This window comes from Aspergillus sydowii, assembly GCF_001890705.1.
Source record: "Aspergillus sydowii CBS 593.65 unplaced genomic scaffold ASPSYscaffold_1, whole genome shotgun sequence".
In the NCBI taxonomy this organism is placed as follows: Eukaryota; Fungi; Ascomycota; class Eurotiomycetes; order Eurotiales; family Aspergillaceae; genus Aspergillus; species Aspergillus sydowii.
In genome coordinates, this window is record NW_024467859.1 from 4323593 (window position 1) to 4338548 (window position 14956).

Here is a 14956-nt window from a genome sequence, read left to right on the forward strand (position 1 = left end):
TCTTTAACGGATGTTTCTTTACTTATTTCGCAGTAATTCTTTTTGGCAGATGACTATGGTGAAGTTTGGTTTAGATTGGTGATTTTATATAATCTCCCGAGTCTTAGCTAGCTTGTGTTTTGTTCAATGGCATACTACCTAGTTTAAAGACATGTGTTATAACTAGTATAGTATGTACTTGATGCATATGTTGCTGTAATTATTGAGGTAAATAAGTATGTACAAGCGCATTGAATGTCCAGGGCACATAGCATGTGAGCTACATACTCTGTTACTAATGCCAAATAACTTTTTCTTTCGTTCTAGGCACTGAACAAATTTGGGAATATCATGCTCACTTAGGCAACGGTCCCATCATGGGGAATCACTATCATCACGGGTAGACAAAAAAATAAACAAGATAAATAAACAACCGCAAAGGACCTGCAATATCCGCCTAAACGCCAACAATGCTGAAAAATATGTGTATGTATGTACCGACCAAACGTAAAACCATCATTCATAGTCGAATGCAATCAAACCCAAGTTTCCGCTCAAATTAAATCAGGGAAGAACGTCCTTCAGCACCTCCTTTGCACTAGATGACAGCGTCTTGGGGAATTCGACATTAACGCGGACAATCAGCTCGCCTCGCTCACTTGGTTTCTTTGAGATCGTCATTCCGAGACCTGGGAAACTCTCCTCGAAACCAGGAGCTGTTGGGCCAGGTTTCGACACCTTAATTGATTTGCCGTCGATAGTGCGGACGATGCGACTCCAGCCCGTAAGAGCCTCTTTGAGGGTGAGGTCGACTGTAGTAATGAGTTGGTCGCCGTGGCGTTTGAAGTTGGGGTGTTCTTTCTATTGAGTAGTCAGTACTGATCATCTACGACAATTAATGGGTTTTCAGGTTATGACGGTTAACTTACCTCTGTAACGATGAGGTGGACATCCTGTCGGCCACCTTCTTCCTGGTCACCGACTCCACGGTACTTAATCTTCGAACCAGTTCGCAACCCAGGCTTGATGTTCGCTTCCAGCGTCACATCTTGCACGGTACGTTTCCCACTCGCATCAAACGTCTTGCTCTTAACAGTCACCTTCTTCGTGCATCCACTCATAATCTCCTCCAGCGTCAGCGGCAATTGTTTCTCAACAACGGTCGGTTCGGGTGTCGGCGCCCGTTGGGACGACTGTCGGCCAAACCCAGCACCACCATTACTAGGCCCGCGACTGCTCCGGAACCGGGGACCTCCACCGCGTCCACCACCAAGGCCACCACCTAGCATGGAGAATATATCATCGTCGTCAAAGCCTCCACCCATGCCACCGCTCGCCTTGGCAAAGTTCCGGAAGATATCGTCCGCAGAGCTGAACTGGAATCCACCTCCACCAGGGCCGCCGCCGCCAGGTCGTGATGAAAAGTGGAACGTGCGGGCGCCGCCGCCGCCAGGCATCCCTCCGAATGAGAATCCGCCGGGCATGCCCCCTCCTTCGAAGGGGTTGGGGCCTGCACCGCCGCCAGATGTTGGCGGAGGTCCACCGCGGAGGAGGTATTCAAGGCCGAATTGGTCATATACTTTTCGTTTTTCCGGATCGGATAGGACTTCGTATGCTTGGGAGACCTCTGTGGAAGTACAGTTAATCAGCAACCATGAATACAAAGTAGTAGGAGTATAAGGGGATAGGAAACATACCTTTGAACCGGTCTGCAGCTTTTGCATCATCCTTATTCTTGTCTGGGTGATATTTCAAGGCTCCCTTCCGGTAAGCCTTCTTGATCTCGTCCTGGGAAGCATCGGGCTTGACCCCGAGCGAGTCGTATAACTTTGTTTCTGCAACCATTGTGTCCTATAGTATGGAAATAGAAATTCCGGACCGAGAAACACCAATTGGAGGTCTTGTTAATACTCCAAATTTTGGAAGTGGTGTCGCGCGAGAGGTAAGGGTGCTGTCTTTAAGACCAGTTTGGAGGGGGAACTCGAATGACGTAGAAGATTCGGTAGGGGACAAGTGCGGAGAGCTGAGCTGTGGTGGGAGAGTATGGGAGTATAACTCAACGATACGACACAATAATCAGCTAAAAGTAGCGCACACCCAACGACAGCAAACAAGATGAAAAACGATGGATTATAATAGTGTTGAAAGGGTTGTTTCTTTAAGTGACGCCAGGGCGATCTTGAAAGAGCCCAGAGCCCCAGGGTGTGACGTGTGACGTTGACCGCAACGGAGAGCCAATAGAAGATTCGAGAAGCTTCGGCCCGGACAGCGAGTCGGGCTGGTTTTCAACACAATTGTCGATATTGAATCCGTTGATAGGATGAGAGAATTGAGCTGCGAGACTTGAACTTTATGAAGATCGTGCACGGTCGTTGATTTAATTATATTGGGCGAGATTGGGAGACGACTCGGACTTTGGGGGTGTGCCTGAAAGTGCCCGCGCCTTGCTACCTGTTGCACTTCACAGTTGCCTGTTACGGATAGCTGCGATCCACCCGCCCACGTCCAGAATCATCAGAATGATGGAATCCGACACCTCGCCATTTATTCCAATTGGTGTATTCATGGTCACCGACATTTATTTACATGCATGATCCACACACAGCTGGGTTAGACCAGAGCTCGTCTTTATATCCGCAGCAAATTCCCTCAAACTCGAAGTCCAGGAGAATTCTCATTCACCACTATATAATCCTTGATTACTGCAGTGCCATTCACCACACTCTCAGCCTGTTCATCAGTACAATAAGAGGACATGGACAGGATATAACAAGTCGGCTCCGGACTATCAGGTACCTCATTCTTGATATGGAATGTTGAAGACGGCCCCTTGGTCGTGTAGGTACTATTCTTAACCGTGGAGATCTTCCCCGTCGCAATGTCGCGGTTGAACATCGCACGGTGGAAGATCTCGTACGCCGTCTGGGGCTGGTACGCGGGGACTTCGTGTCCTGCTTCGAACACCCGGGTGAATGAGAAGTTTCCGTGCTGACGCACCCTGCCGCCCACATACGAAGCGTTGGTCTGCAGCGCTGCGTACCCCGCAGCGCGGAATTTGTCGGCGTCGCTGTAGTCGACCTGCAAACTTACTTCTTCGCCGCCATTCCAGGGGCATGCATAATCACGGTCGCCGTAGACGAGGGCCACCTTGATGCCCGAGTCAAGCACGTATGCAATGTCCTCGAGGTATCCTCGGACATCGGAGCGTGGGTAATCGCCGGTGCTCGAGAAGCCGGTGTAAACACTGTCGACGGACTCGGTGAAGTTGATCGGGACGCCGAGGGCTTTCTGAACCCAGTTCTGGCTCAGGAAACCCAGGTAATAAGGTGGGGGGAAAGGGTCCGGGTCGAAGTGCGAGATGTCATAGTAGCCTCGGCCTGAGTAAAGAATGTACGGACCCTCGACGGTGTTACTACAGTAATTGTTTGCTTCTTGACAAGCCCTGTTCACAGTCGCATTATGGCCGTACATATGAGGATCGCCCTCCTTTGCAAGGCGGCGGCATCTCGTAATCTGGTCCTTGCAGCCACCGGGCTTGCTCCATGCTTCCATTGCCTGGTCATACACGGTTTCATTAATCGCCTCAATCCCGTAGGTATTATTGTACGCCATCTCAGGGTACAACGGCGCCTGGACAAGCAAGTCCACGCAACCATTAATAATCCCGAGCGTATCCAGATGAATGTAATGCGACTCCCCAGGCTCCGTAAGCGAGCCATTCGCAATCTTTTCATTCTGTTCCTGGAAGAACGCTGTGAACGCCGGCCCATAGCGCCCACCATACGACTCAGTCCAAATACTAACCCGATCATCACGGGGTTTATACGCCGGGAACTCCGAGAACCAAGTTTGCGCAAAATGCCAAAGCGCACGAGCCGAGTTCTCAGTCGTATTCGCGGACGTCGACGCATTCAAGCTCGGGAAGGTGCCGACATAGAACGTGCTATTCTGCTTGGGCACACCGTTCTCGAACGCGTCAGGCGAGGCTTCGCGCGAGCCCGACAGCTGATCATACGTGCCGTTTGTCGGTACGTCATAGCTGAAACCAACCTGGTTCGGTTGGTCGATGTAGAGCATATTAACGTAGTTGTTCCAGGACCACGGGTTCAGCTCTGTGGAATTCGAGTCGACATTGACCTGGCACGGCCCGTTCTCTTGCATGAGACCGATCATAGACGAGCTTCCAGGCCCACCGTTCATCCATATCGACAAAGGCGCATTGCGCGGGTCATTCCGGGACTCAAAGAANCAGAAGAAGGTATTAATCGGATACTGCTGGTCCAGACCGAGGTCGTTGAGAGTGCCTGGTGGTAGATGGACGTATCCCGAGTAGGATTTGACGCCTGGGGTTGTTTCGCAGATTTTAGGCTGTGGAGATTGTTAGAATGAATGGGTTGAACCGGGTGCGGAAGTGCTTATCCGCATTCTGAAGCAGCAAATGAATCCAAGGAATTGGATCGCATTACCTCTTTATACGAAATCGTAACGCCCTTCTGGTGTTTGGAGTGGACGACCTTCACGCCCTCAGGAGACGGAGGAAAGTACTGGCCGGCAACAAGGCTGACCAGGCCCGCGGAGAGGCCGAGCAGCGACGTGAGTGAGGGCATTGCGAAAAGTAGCAACACCCAAAGAACGCAAGTTGCACACAGAGAAACATGGGTGATCGGGGATCATCCCGGCTTTATCTGTGTCAGAGGTCAGGACGACCTTGGGAGTTGGGAGCAGCCGATAACGCAATAGGGGGTCGATGGGGACGGTAATAGCGGGGAAAGCGACGATCAATGTAACAATCCCCGGTGTGGACGGGGCTGTGACAGGCTGTGAGAGGCTGTGGCACGATTGCAGCGATCGCCCAGCAACACCTAGTGCAAACTAGCGGCTTCAAGCTCCCTGCAGGTTTCAATGCAGTGTAACTTCGTGATAAGCTGTTGTTGATGCAAATAAACAAATTAATACCGTGTTGGAGATGCGCTCCAACTCAGTTGATGCTTGCGAGTATTTCTCGGCCGGAGCCGGGAGTCCCTTGCACATAGGATTACAGATAATAAAGAAAATAGATATTTGTTATAAGAACGTCACGGGATATATAATCAACATGTAAAGCTATCATACAAACTCCCCTTCGTAGAAGTTTAGAAGGTTCTGTATAAGACATTATGTCAACCCACACTGCGGTTCCCAAGTGCCTCCCGACGCCCTGAACGCTGTAAAACAATGCTGACGTATCAATGCGCCTATGGAAATAAGATATCGCTGAATAATAAGTGGGAAACAAGGTAGATGCCGGCTCCTCGACAACCTTGAGAATGCAAAGAGACCCCCAACCAACGCAAAATTATCCACAACATGAAACGTAAGCCTATATATACAACAAGACGCTTAAACAAAAGACGAATGATGAGTGAATGGAGGGTATCAAATATAGTGGGCAGGGCAAATTAGGGTTGATAGTAGAATAGTACGCTTTAGGAGTGCGTTGCTGCTGGTGAGACTTTGTCTTGCGGTAGATTCTTGTCCTCCTCGTCGGTGATCTTTTCCTCGGTAAAATTTCCCTCAGTGGTCTTCTCCTGGATGGAATCTCCCTCGGCGGCCTTTTCTTCGATAGGAGCCGCATCGTGTTTATCTTCAGGCGTCGCTGATCGAGAATGCTCGTCTTGCGCGCCAGTTCCCTTTTCTGGTCCCGATTCAGACGAGCCTGCACTAGATACGGAGTGGAACTCATCATCTTTACTACCAGATGCCTTGTGTGACTCAGATGCCTCGTCAACAGATGATGCGCCTGCACTCGAGTCTTTCTTAGCGCTGTCCGTCGCTGCAGCGGCCCCACCGAAAGAGGCACGAGTAGAGATGGAGGTTACGGATCGGTTATCATCGGATGACGCCCAAGGAATAGGCGAGGCGGGGGTGGAAGTCGAGGTCGACGCTCGGTAAGGGTTCCGTGGAGGAAGTGATGGTGGTTGTCTCTTGGAAATAGTAACAAGGCGAGCACGGGTAAAAGTGGGAGACTGGCGCATGGGTTCGCCCAACATTGCTGGAGGTTCTGCGGACACGGGAGAACCGGTAGCGCTGTCGGGCCTGGAGATTCTGGCGCTGCTAACTTCGTGTACTTCAAAGTCTTCATCGTCAATAAGATGTTCCTGTACACTCTTATCCTGGCTACGGAAGTTTGCCTCGTGGTGCTCGGGGATGACTGTCTCCCAGTGCCCCTCGTTATCCGACGGAATCGAGTCTTTGGGTTCTGAGTAGTCCCTGTTGCTCGGCGAAGATGCACGGCTGAGAGAAGTCGGCGCAGTGGAAGGTTCATCGAAAGTCTGAGTACCTCTGTCTTGACTGACATAGCTCTGCACGCTAGTCCGCCAGCTGTTACGCTGTGAGCTCTCCATACTTCGCCGGAAGGTTGCATAGACGGGACTATTCGGGTTCGGTTTAAACTCGAAGACGTCATGGCTCGGTCGAGCTCTAGAACCGGCTTCGCGGATGAACAGGCCTTCGGCTTCCAAAGCTTTGACGCCAAACGGATCGGGATCCTCTGGGTCTGGGATGCCAAATGCTGGCGTTGGCTCTAGCTCCACATCTCCGGGTGTTTCTCCCGGTGGAGGAAGCAAATCCTCGTTCACGTCCATATCTCCCTGTGCTGCTTTGATTGTTTGAAGGAGAGGTTGGATGGATGCAGGAGGGTGTCTGGCCTTCCCGGCCAGGATATCAGTCACAGAAATGCGTTCACCGTAAAACCGTTCGTTTTCGTCGGTTCGCTCGATTATTATAGTACCATCCACTTGGACGCCTGCATATAGCCCCCGACTCTTCATATAAGTCCAAATGGGAGCTTGTCTCTTATGTACTTCTGACTCGAGCACACCACCCATCCCAACAGGCCCAGCTGAAGCACTAACTTCTCCGCCTAATGTACAGCGGACCTTCTTAAATGCCTCCAGAGCTTCATAGGTATTGATCACAACCACACAGTCGTAGATGTCAATGCCTGCGAGGAACCCTACACCTGCAGTGTGTAGCATGATACCAGACGGCGGACTCCATTCCCCTGTTTCGGGAATACGGGCTAAAAGGACACCACTACCACCGGAGCCACTCAGCCAAAGACCCGTACGCATAGTTGTAAAGATCGCCAAACCCTTGGCCTGTTGGATGACCTTGGTAGGGATCTTCTTCAACACCCGCTGCTTGCCTTGGGGCTTATCGATTTTGCCAGTGTCCTTGTTTATGACGCTCTCAGAGCTCTGTCGATCGGTCTCGTTGTCGGCGTAGAAGCCATCTTTGCAGAAGCTGCGTAATATTCGGGCGGCTTTGTCACTTTCCTTGTCCGTGGTCATAGGCCAGAAGGCCTCAGCACCGACACGGTTGGACAGTCGATTAACGGGATCCCCCAGCTTGTCTAGGGCGTGCCATGCCTTATCGAAGCCCTTTTTGGAGGTCCCTTTTGTCTTAACCCAAAGGGAGGGAGGCATTGCGGGAAATTAAGGCTCCCGCTTGCGACGAGGCGTATTTGGTGAGCAACACTAGGCTGCGCAAAGGGTTTGGAATGGCTGCGCAGTAAAGTCGGAAGCCTGGATACTATATATGCACAGTCGAACGCTGGACGAGTCGGATGTGCCGGAAACGGCGAACATGTATCGCGGTCGGCAGTCTAAACGCGCCAGAGAATGGTCGAGAAAGGAGTAGACGCTGGTATGCTGCCTGTCTGCCACAGCCGGAGAATGCGCGCCTGGCGTGGGAATGTGAGGACAGAGAAAATGCGGACAGCCAAATCCGGGGGTTAGAAATGCCGACGACAATATCTCGGATTGATAATTGCGCTGACTGGCTTAGCTGAGCAGGCAAGAAGGTCAGAAGGGTGGCAACTGAGGGAACCAGTGGCATACTGGAAGGGGAACCGCGGGCCGGCAACACGGCGAGGCCTTACCTCCAAGGACGGGGAGGAACCACCTGGGCACCAAGGCTGAGGTTCCGGTTTTAATATAAGGCCGACAGACGGAAGTCCCGGGAAGCAGAATAAATTCAGCGTTCACCAGGATGTGTTGTTAAGGCGACCGAAGGGGGGATTTATTGTGATGTATGGATGCGTCGCCAAGATCTATTACCTACCGCCAGCAAACAGGTCGTTTGGTGATCAGCCGGTCTGATGCGTTCAGGCCACGAGAGAGAGGTCCAAAGAAGAAACGAAAAAGAAGAAAAGCATCGGCATCAGGGGAGCAGACTGGGATGCATTAGCTAAATAAGTAATCGGACTGGGGAGCGCAGCTGGCATTGCGCGGAGTCAGCGCAGGAAACCATTAGTTAGGATTGCTAACGGCTGGACCGGCAAGGCATAGAAAATGCACGGAGGACAGTGGCTGGATCGAGCATTGCAATGGAGCAGTGGCCCAATGGAAGGAGGAGTCAAGGGTCAAACTACTGCACAGCTGCAGTGAAGGAGGGGGAGGCTTCAAGAAACGAGGCTAGAGTTACATCATCGACACCGTCAGTGATCCCCGTTGGCGATCGATAAGCAGTCGATCACCTTGACACGCCATCTGAACAAGACTCCGACTATCTACAGAGCACACTGTGCTGTCCTTGCCAGCCTGCCAGGTCTACAATCTCATTCACTCAAAGTTCAAATATCCAGGAACCAGCATTCTTTCCCCCAGTTCCGTGTAAAGCCCCGACAAGGCCAGTGTCGTCATCATGGACTACGTACCCGATGGGCCCTGAACCAGACCTGACAGCCCTCCAAATATTCAGGATATTCGAAATTTTCACTGCGAGACGACCCAGAGGAGAAGCGTGTCAGCCACGATAAACAAGGTTTGAAATTTTCCTTCCCCTTCCCAGGGACAAGAGCGCATCCAATTCCAGCCTCCGATCGTATGTATCAAGCTGCATTCCGACCACCGGAAATCTGACAGCTCACCTACTACGCTTTTCCTCAGCCCAGCCTCATTATGCTTCGATAATCAGCGAAGCCAGCTTAGCCGCCTTGTTGCCTCCAATTCGATGATTCGGTTATGAAACCGTCCACGCTCATTTCCCTCGATCCGCATCCCAGCGATCTGATTGCCGCCTACTCATCCTGCATGATACATCCTAACGGGGCACCCCGTATCGCGCAGTAGTTTCTCAATAGTCTAAATCCGGGCCAGACCGTCGGAAATGAAAGGGAAGGCCTGCTGTGGGCCTCTTTCTTGACAAGACGTCCGCAATGACCTATCCTAGTGGACGATGGCGATCTCAACCTTCGAGATTTTCTTCTCGACGCTCTCCAATTCTCCATCATTTTCTCGCGACTACTGTGGGCTTTACGGATCATTTCTCTAGACCAAAATCCAATGGAATTTCCACTTATGGACTGCCGATCGATCTCCGCGTAACCGAGCCTGGCTGTATTGTTTGTAAGTATAGCTGGTCGAGAGGCCATGTGGTGTTTGCCCCAGCAACGCCGTACAGGTCATATGCAGCAGTTCGCACTCCACCAAAAGTACTCCATCAGTTCATCGAAGTTGTTCTCACGATTATTCTCTCGACACGAGGATGGACCTGGAAATCTCTTCCTGTCCTTTCCAGCCCTCGGAGTACTCGTTGAAGATTTTTCTTCGTGGTGGTACTGGCGCCGACCAATAAGCCCCTAAGAGGTACTCCGTATAATCCGACCAACGGTCTAGAACTCAAGGCGAACCCCCGAGACATCGGATCGGCTACTCCATGCGCCAGGTGGAGACTTGGTACCGGGCCAGCAGTATTTCTTACTGAATGGAGTAGGTGGTCGAACTATCCATGGCTGACGAGTGACGGCTAAACGGCCGCAATGTTCCGTCGCCTTCATGCTCATTTTCGGGGCAACTATTGCTGCCAAAAGTTTTTCGGTTCCAATGCATTCAATGACCAGAAGAAGTCACTCGAAATCCTTCTTGAGGCAGTTAGAATATGCACATCGATAACGACAAATATTGTCGTCACCCGTCATCTATGTGGTTAATATATTTGAAACGGAGACCGAACCCTCTATCTATACCTTCATTCCGACTTCATTCCGACCAACCCTCCAAGCAAAGACCACCTCAGTCGGCAGTCTCCACTGCCACCACTAAAGGGGAAAAACTAAATCTTGCAGGATTGCATGATATGTTGATGAACCTTCATGTACGGAGTATATGACACCTCTCTTGAAAACTTTTCCGTTACATCAAGCATCCCACAGCTTCGGGAATTTGTTCATCAAACACCATGCTCCATGGCTATGCAGGCCTGTCCCAGAATGATTTCGTTGGGCCCCCAATGCTTTCTGCAACGTATATTTAGTATTTACCATCTCAGCATCAGAGACTACTACCTACGTCGGGCTGGGTATACGCAGGTTGGTTGCGCCCGTGGCCTAGTTACAGAGTAGAATGTATTACTAACCACGAACAATAGGGCTGCGGCTGACGCAGTAAAATGTCTAATACGAGGACTAGCAGCTCGCCAGTCATGTAAAATATGGAGAGTAGCAAGCAAAACCATGCTAGATATCCCTACTTTACTTAGAAATAGCTAGATATAGAAGCGTCAGGTGTGAGTTGTGAATGAGTGTCTAATTTCAGTCCGATCCCGGATGACATCATTCCGATCAGCGGAGTCTCGAACCGAATTTGACTCCAACAACAAGCAACTTAAGCGATCACAAGCCGCACCAGCGCTATAAGGTTATTGCTGCAATTAACCAGCCAGCATGAGCGGAGATGCAGCCTCGCAGCGACGCACTGCTCTGGTCCTCTACGGCTCCGAAACTGGCAATGCGCAGGATGTCGCCGAGGAGGTCGGCGCGATGGTCGAGCGGCTCCATTTCACCACCCACGTTTCTGAGTTAAACCACGTTAAGCCGGTTTGTTACCCCGCGTTTTTATACATCTGTAGAATCCTTCTAATTGCGGATCCAGGAGGCATTGAAGTCGTACACAATTGTTATCTTTTCGGTGTCTACTACCGGCCAGGGAGATCTGCCTGCTAACGCGAAGACGTTCTGGAAGTCGCTGCTTTTGAAGAAGCTACTGCCAACTTTCCTCAGCGGGGTCAGCTTTACATGGTTTGGGCTTGGTGACAGCTCATATCCCAAGTTAGTATTTTCCAATGCTTCGGATGGGACTCTCCAATCTGTGCGTTTCTAACAATGGCAGGTTCAATTGGGCCGCGCGCAAACTATACAGGAGGCTGCTGCAGCTGGGCGCTGATGAGATTCACTCTGGTGGGGAAGCAGACCAACAGCATCCTGAGGGGTACGCTTCCTATTCCTATATCCCCGATTTCCACCCGCTGACAATTGCTATAGCCTCGAGGGAACGTTTATTCCATGGTTGACAGGTTTCCGAACGCACTTGCTTGAAAGATATCCTCTTCCTCAAGGGCAGGAACCGATACCGGAAGATGTTCAACTGCCACCAAAATGGATTCTGCAACTGCGAGAGCAGGATGTACCACCTTCAGACGAAGCTGCTCTTCCTCCCAAAGCGGATGGGGTAACCATATCCGGAGACTTCCCAGACTCATATCGACTTGACAATGACCGTCGCCCACTCCACGATAGCTTGGCGGCGACACTGACCCAGAACAAGCGTATAACACCCAAAACGCACTGGCAGGACGTGCGTCACTTGACCCTAACTGTGCCCGATCCAGTGTCGTATGCTCCAGGGGATGTAATAGCAATCACCCCAAAAAACACCCCCGAGGATGTCCAGAGCCTCATTGAGATGATGGGCTGGCAGGAGCAGGCCGACCGTCTAGTATCATTAGTTCCTCGCGACAGCACTCTCTCACCAGAAGAAACTCCCATCCCGCCCATCCACAATCTCGAATCCCATCCCAGGCTAACCCTACGCGAGCTACTCATAAACTACCTTGACATCCGTGCGATCCCCCGTCGGTCATTTTTCTCCTCAATTGCCCATTATACCACCTATGACCTGCATCAGGAGCGTTTACTAGAATTCACCAACCCCGAATTCCTCGATGAGTTCTGGGACTACACCACACGACCGCGGCGCAGCATTATCGAGATCCTACATGAGTTCGACACTGTCAAAATTCCCTGGCAGCACGCAATATCCGCATTTCCGATCATCCGCGGGCGCCAATTCAGCATCGCCAGCGGCGGAGAATTGAAGCGAACCCCAGAAGGCGGCGCAAAGTTTGAACTCTTAATCGCAATCGTCAAATATCGTACCGTGATTAGGAGAATAAGAGAGGGCGTTTGCACTAAGTATATTGCCAACTTGCGGCCCGGGAGTACCCTCCGCGTCCAGCTCCAGCGAGGTGGCCTAAATTCGTCCGTCGGTCAACTAGTTGGGCCGATGATGCTGATTGGGCCTGGTACGGGTGTTGCACCGCTACGATCCATGCTTTGGGAAAAAGCCGCGATAGTCAAGTCGTATCAAGAGGAGAACCCAGGCGTTGATCCGCCCATTGAGCCGACGATACTCGTATACGGTGGCCGCAATAGAGAGTCGGATTTCTTCTTTGAGGACGAGTGGCACCACTTGAGCGAGCTAATCAAGCTTAAAGTTTTGACGGCGTTTTCGCGGGATCAGAAGCAGAAGGTTTACGTCCAGGATGTTATCAAGGAGAACTCGAGCTTAGTCTTCAATCTGCTGCATGATAAAGGTGGCGCCGTGTTTGTTTGTGGCTCGTCAGGGCGTATGCCTCAGGCTGTGCGGGAGTCATTAACAGAGGCGTTCCAGTCTGGGAATGAGGCTGGCACTCAGAGTTTCAGTAGACGGGAGGCGGAAGATCATTTGATGGGCATGGAGAAGACAGGTAGATACAAGCAAGAGACGTGGTGAGGATTGGAAAACAGTCGATATTGCTCTGCTAAATATAGATAAATAAAATCAAGGCAAATAGTATATAGATAGATCATGGAGGTGAAACTCCAATATCGAAGCCACTATCACCTAGCTTCAGTCCCTGCACAAACCTTAGATGCTCACCAGCCACAATTCCTTCCCCTGTATGGCGTCTTGAAGCATAAAAGAACAGTGAACGAACTCTAAGTCCAGATGTTTAAATAAAGTTGAGTTCATGCCTTTATTGCGGGTTGGCCAATAGAGGCATGCGAGGGCTTTCCATAAAAACTGATGGCCTCAGGCACCACTTCATATTCGGCGCAGAGCATACGAGCCGCTGGAGCCCGCCCAGCTATAGATCTACAGAGGGTGCAGTGAGCCGAGGCTCATTATAAGGAGTGGCCGCGAATAATGGTATGTTTACCTCCTACAAGGAGTGGTAACGTACATGATCTGACGACGCTGAATTGAGGCAAATCGCTTAAAACTCAAAACTACGATACTTTGTTCGGTATGGTAGTTCCTGATATACCCATACAACCGCCTGAAGGCCAACCGCAGAGATGACCGATGTGCCACAAAGTCGGCTACATGCGTTAAAGGTTGCTGGGCAGGCGATGGGTAACCTCGGCTGGAGGCGGATCGGACTTGCTCACGCCAATCGAGCGGATCACCTGGTTGGACACTCGGCCCGCTCAATTCGTCTCTCCGCCCTCAAGTCACCTGTTTTCTGCCCTCCGTCTGATCGGCCTACCTTATCCAACACCACCCTCCTTGACTTCTACTCCGGTCCCCGCTGTCTAGGAGTCAATTGCTGGATTACCACGAGTGCGAGAATACTTTAATCAGCTACATATCTCACAATGGCTAGCGGTTTGCGGATTCTTGTCCCTGTTAAGAGGGTCATTGACTATGCGGTGAGTTTTTGTTCTTTGCTTGAGCTCCGTCTTCGGCGCAGGCTTGTCCACTCGGAGGTCTTCGAGTTGCTACTGTTGGGCTGCTCACCCCGGGGATCCACGCTCGCATTTTCCTTTGTTTAATCGTATAGCATTTATTACTCGGTTTACAGTGAGCTAATAAACATAGATCAAACCCCGAATCAACAAGGCCCAAACCGGCGTCGAGACCGCTGGTGTCAAGCACTCCCTCAACCCATTCGACGAGCTCTCCGTCGAGGAAGCCGTGCGTCTCCGCGAACGCAAGGGGCCCCTAAAGGTCGACAACATCCTTGCCCTCTCCGCCGGCGGACCGAAATGCGCCGACACCCTTCGCACTGCGATGGCCATGGGCGCCGACCGTGCCTTCCACATTGACGTGCCTGACAGCAACGACGGCGGCCTGGAGCCTTTGACCGTTGCCAAGACGCTTCGCGCTGTCGTGGAGAAGGAGAACATCAACCTGGTGCTGCTTGGAAAGCAGGCCATTGACGGTGACCAGGGACAGACGGGTCAGATGCTGGCGGGTCTCCTGGGCTGGCCGCAGGCGACGCAAGCCAGCAAGGTTGACATTAAGGATGATCAGGGGACCGTTGAGATTACGCACGAAGTCGATGGTGGTGTTGAGACCCTTAAAGCTAAGCTGCCGCTGGTTATTACGACTGATCTGCGACTGAACGAGCCGCGGTATGCTAGTCTGCCTAACATCATGAAGGCAAAGAAGAAGCCTCTGGAGAAGAAGACGCTGGCGGACTTTGGTGTAGAGGATAAGAAGCGCCTGAAGACCTTGAAGGTTACGGGTATGTTTATTCCAACTTGGCTTTGTCTTGGATGCTTGTTCGGGATGCTAACTTTTATCACAGAACCCCCGACCCGACAGGGTGGCGGCAAGGTCGAGGATGTCGATGGCCTGATCGGAAAGCTGAAGGAGCTTGGAGCTCTGTGAGCAGCTCTGTGATATACATGATACTGTTGATTTATGATTAGTTAGCTAGACGAAGGTATTTATTTTTTATTTCTGACGCCTCTACAAGCATGACTGGAGGCAAGATCTTGTGTACATCGTTTTGTTATCACTTTATGCCAGTCGCTTACTCTGTAGCAGCTGGCTTTGTATAAACGGGCTAAGTACACAATAAAGCATATACTCAAAATATTTTTTTGGCCATTGCAAATTACCTTTGAGCATGAAAATGCTCGACCTTGGCAGAAATCCAACACAATAGA

The 14956-nt window shown here is 51.2% G+C and overlaps 5 protein-coding genes across 5 annotated transcripts; 1 reads left to right on the forward strand and 4 right to left on the reverse strand.

Annotated features, from left to right (window-relative positions):
* Positions 1 to 543: 543 nt before the first annotated feature.
* On the reverse strand, positions 544 to 1824 carry ASPSYDRAFT_140996 (putative DnaJ domain protein Psi; the record flags this gene model as incomplete). The annotated part of the gene is made up of 3 exons (XM_040841096.1): positions 544 to 840; positions 909 to 1606; positions 1677 to 1824. The coding sequence occupies 3 exons, from the start codon at positions 1822 to 1824 to the stop codon at positions 544 to 546; spliced, it is 1143 nt and encodes a 380-aa protein (XP_040708730.1).
* Positions 1825 to 2226: 402 nt separating this feature from the next.
* cp1 (putative carboxypeptidase S1) lies at positions 2227 to 5015 on the reverse strand. The gene is made up of 2 exons (XM_040845360.1): positions 4446 to 5015; positions 2227 to 4347 (listed from the first exon to the last, which is right to left on the reverse strand). The coding sequence occupies exons 1-2, from the start codon at positions 4584 to 4586 to the stop codon at positions 2629 to 2631; spliced, it is 1860 nt and encodes a 619-aa protein (XP_040708731.1). The 5' UTR covers positions 4587 to 5015; the 3' UTR covers positions 2227 to 2628.
* ASPSYDRAFT_193722 (uncharacterized protein) lies at positions 4269 to 4895 on the reverse strand (the record flags this gene model as incomplete). Its single annotated transcript, XM_040843676.1, has 1 exon — positions 4269 to 4895. A coding segment is annotated over one exon (226 nt), but the record flags the coding sequence as incomplete, so codon positions are not given.
* A 429-nt stretch (positions 5016 to 5444) lies between the features above and the next one.
* ASPSYDRAFT_141770 (uncharacterized protein) lies at positions 5445 to 7445 on the reverse strand (the record flags this gene model as incomplete). The annotated part of the gene is made up of 2 exons (XM_040841184.1): positions 5445 to 6045; positions 6199 to 7445. The coding sequence occupies 2 exons, from the start codon at positions 7443 to 7445 to the stop codon at positions 5445 to 5447; spliced, it is 1848 nt and encodes a 615-aa protein (XP_040708733.1).
* Positions 7446 to 10684: 3239 nt separating this feature from the next.
* Positions 10685 to 14675, forward strand: ASPSYDRAFT_54318 (uncharacterized protein; the record flags this gene model as incomplete). Its single annotated transcript, XM_040848832.1, has 8 exons — positions 10685 to 10837; positions 10893 to 11068; positions 11130 to 11228; positions 11289 to 11293; positions 11356 to 12787; positions 13666 to 13711; positions 13881 to 14529; positions 14593 to 14675. 8 exons carry the CDS (start codon positions 10685 to 10687, stop codon positions 14673 to 14675), a joined length of 2643 nt encoding a protein of 880 aa, XP_040708734.1.
* Between the last annotated feature and the right edge of the window lie 281 nt (positions 14676 to 14956).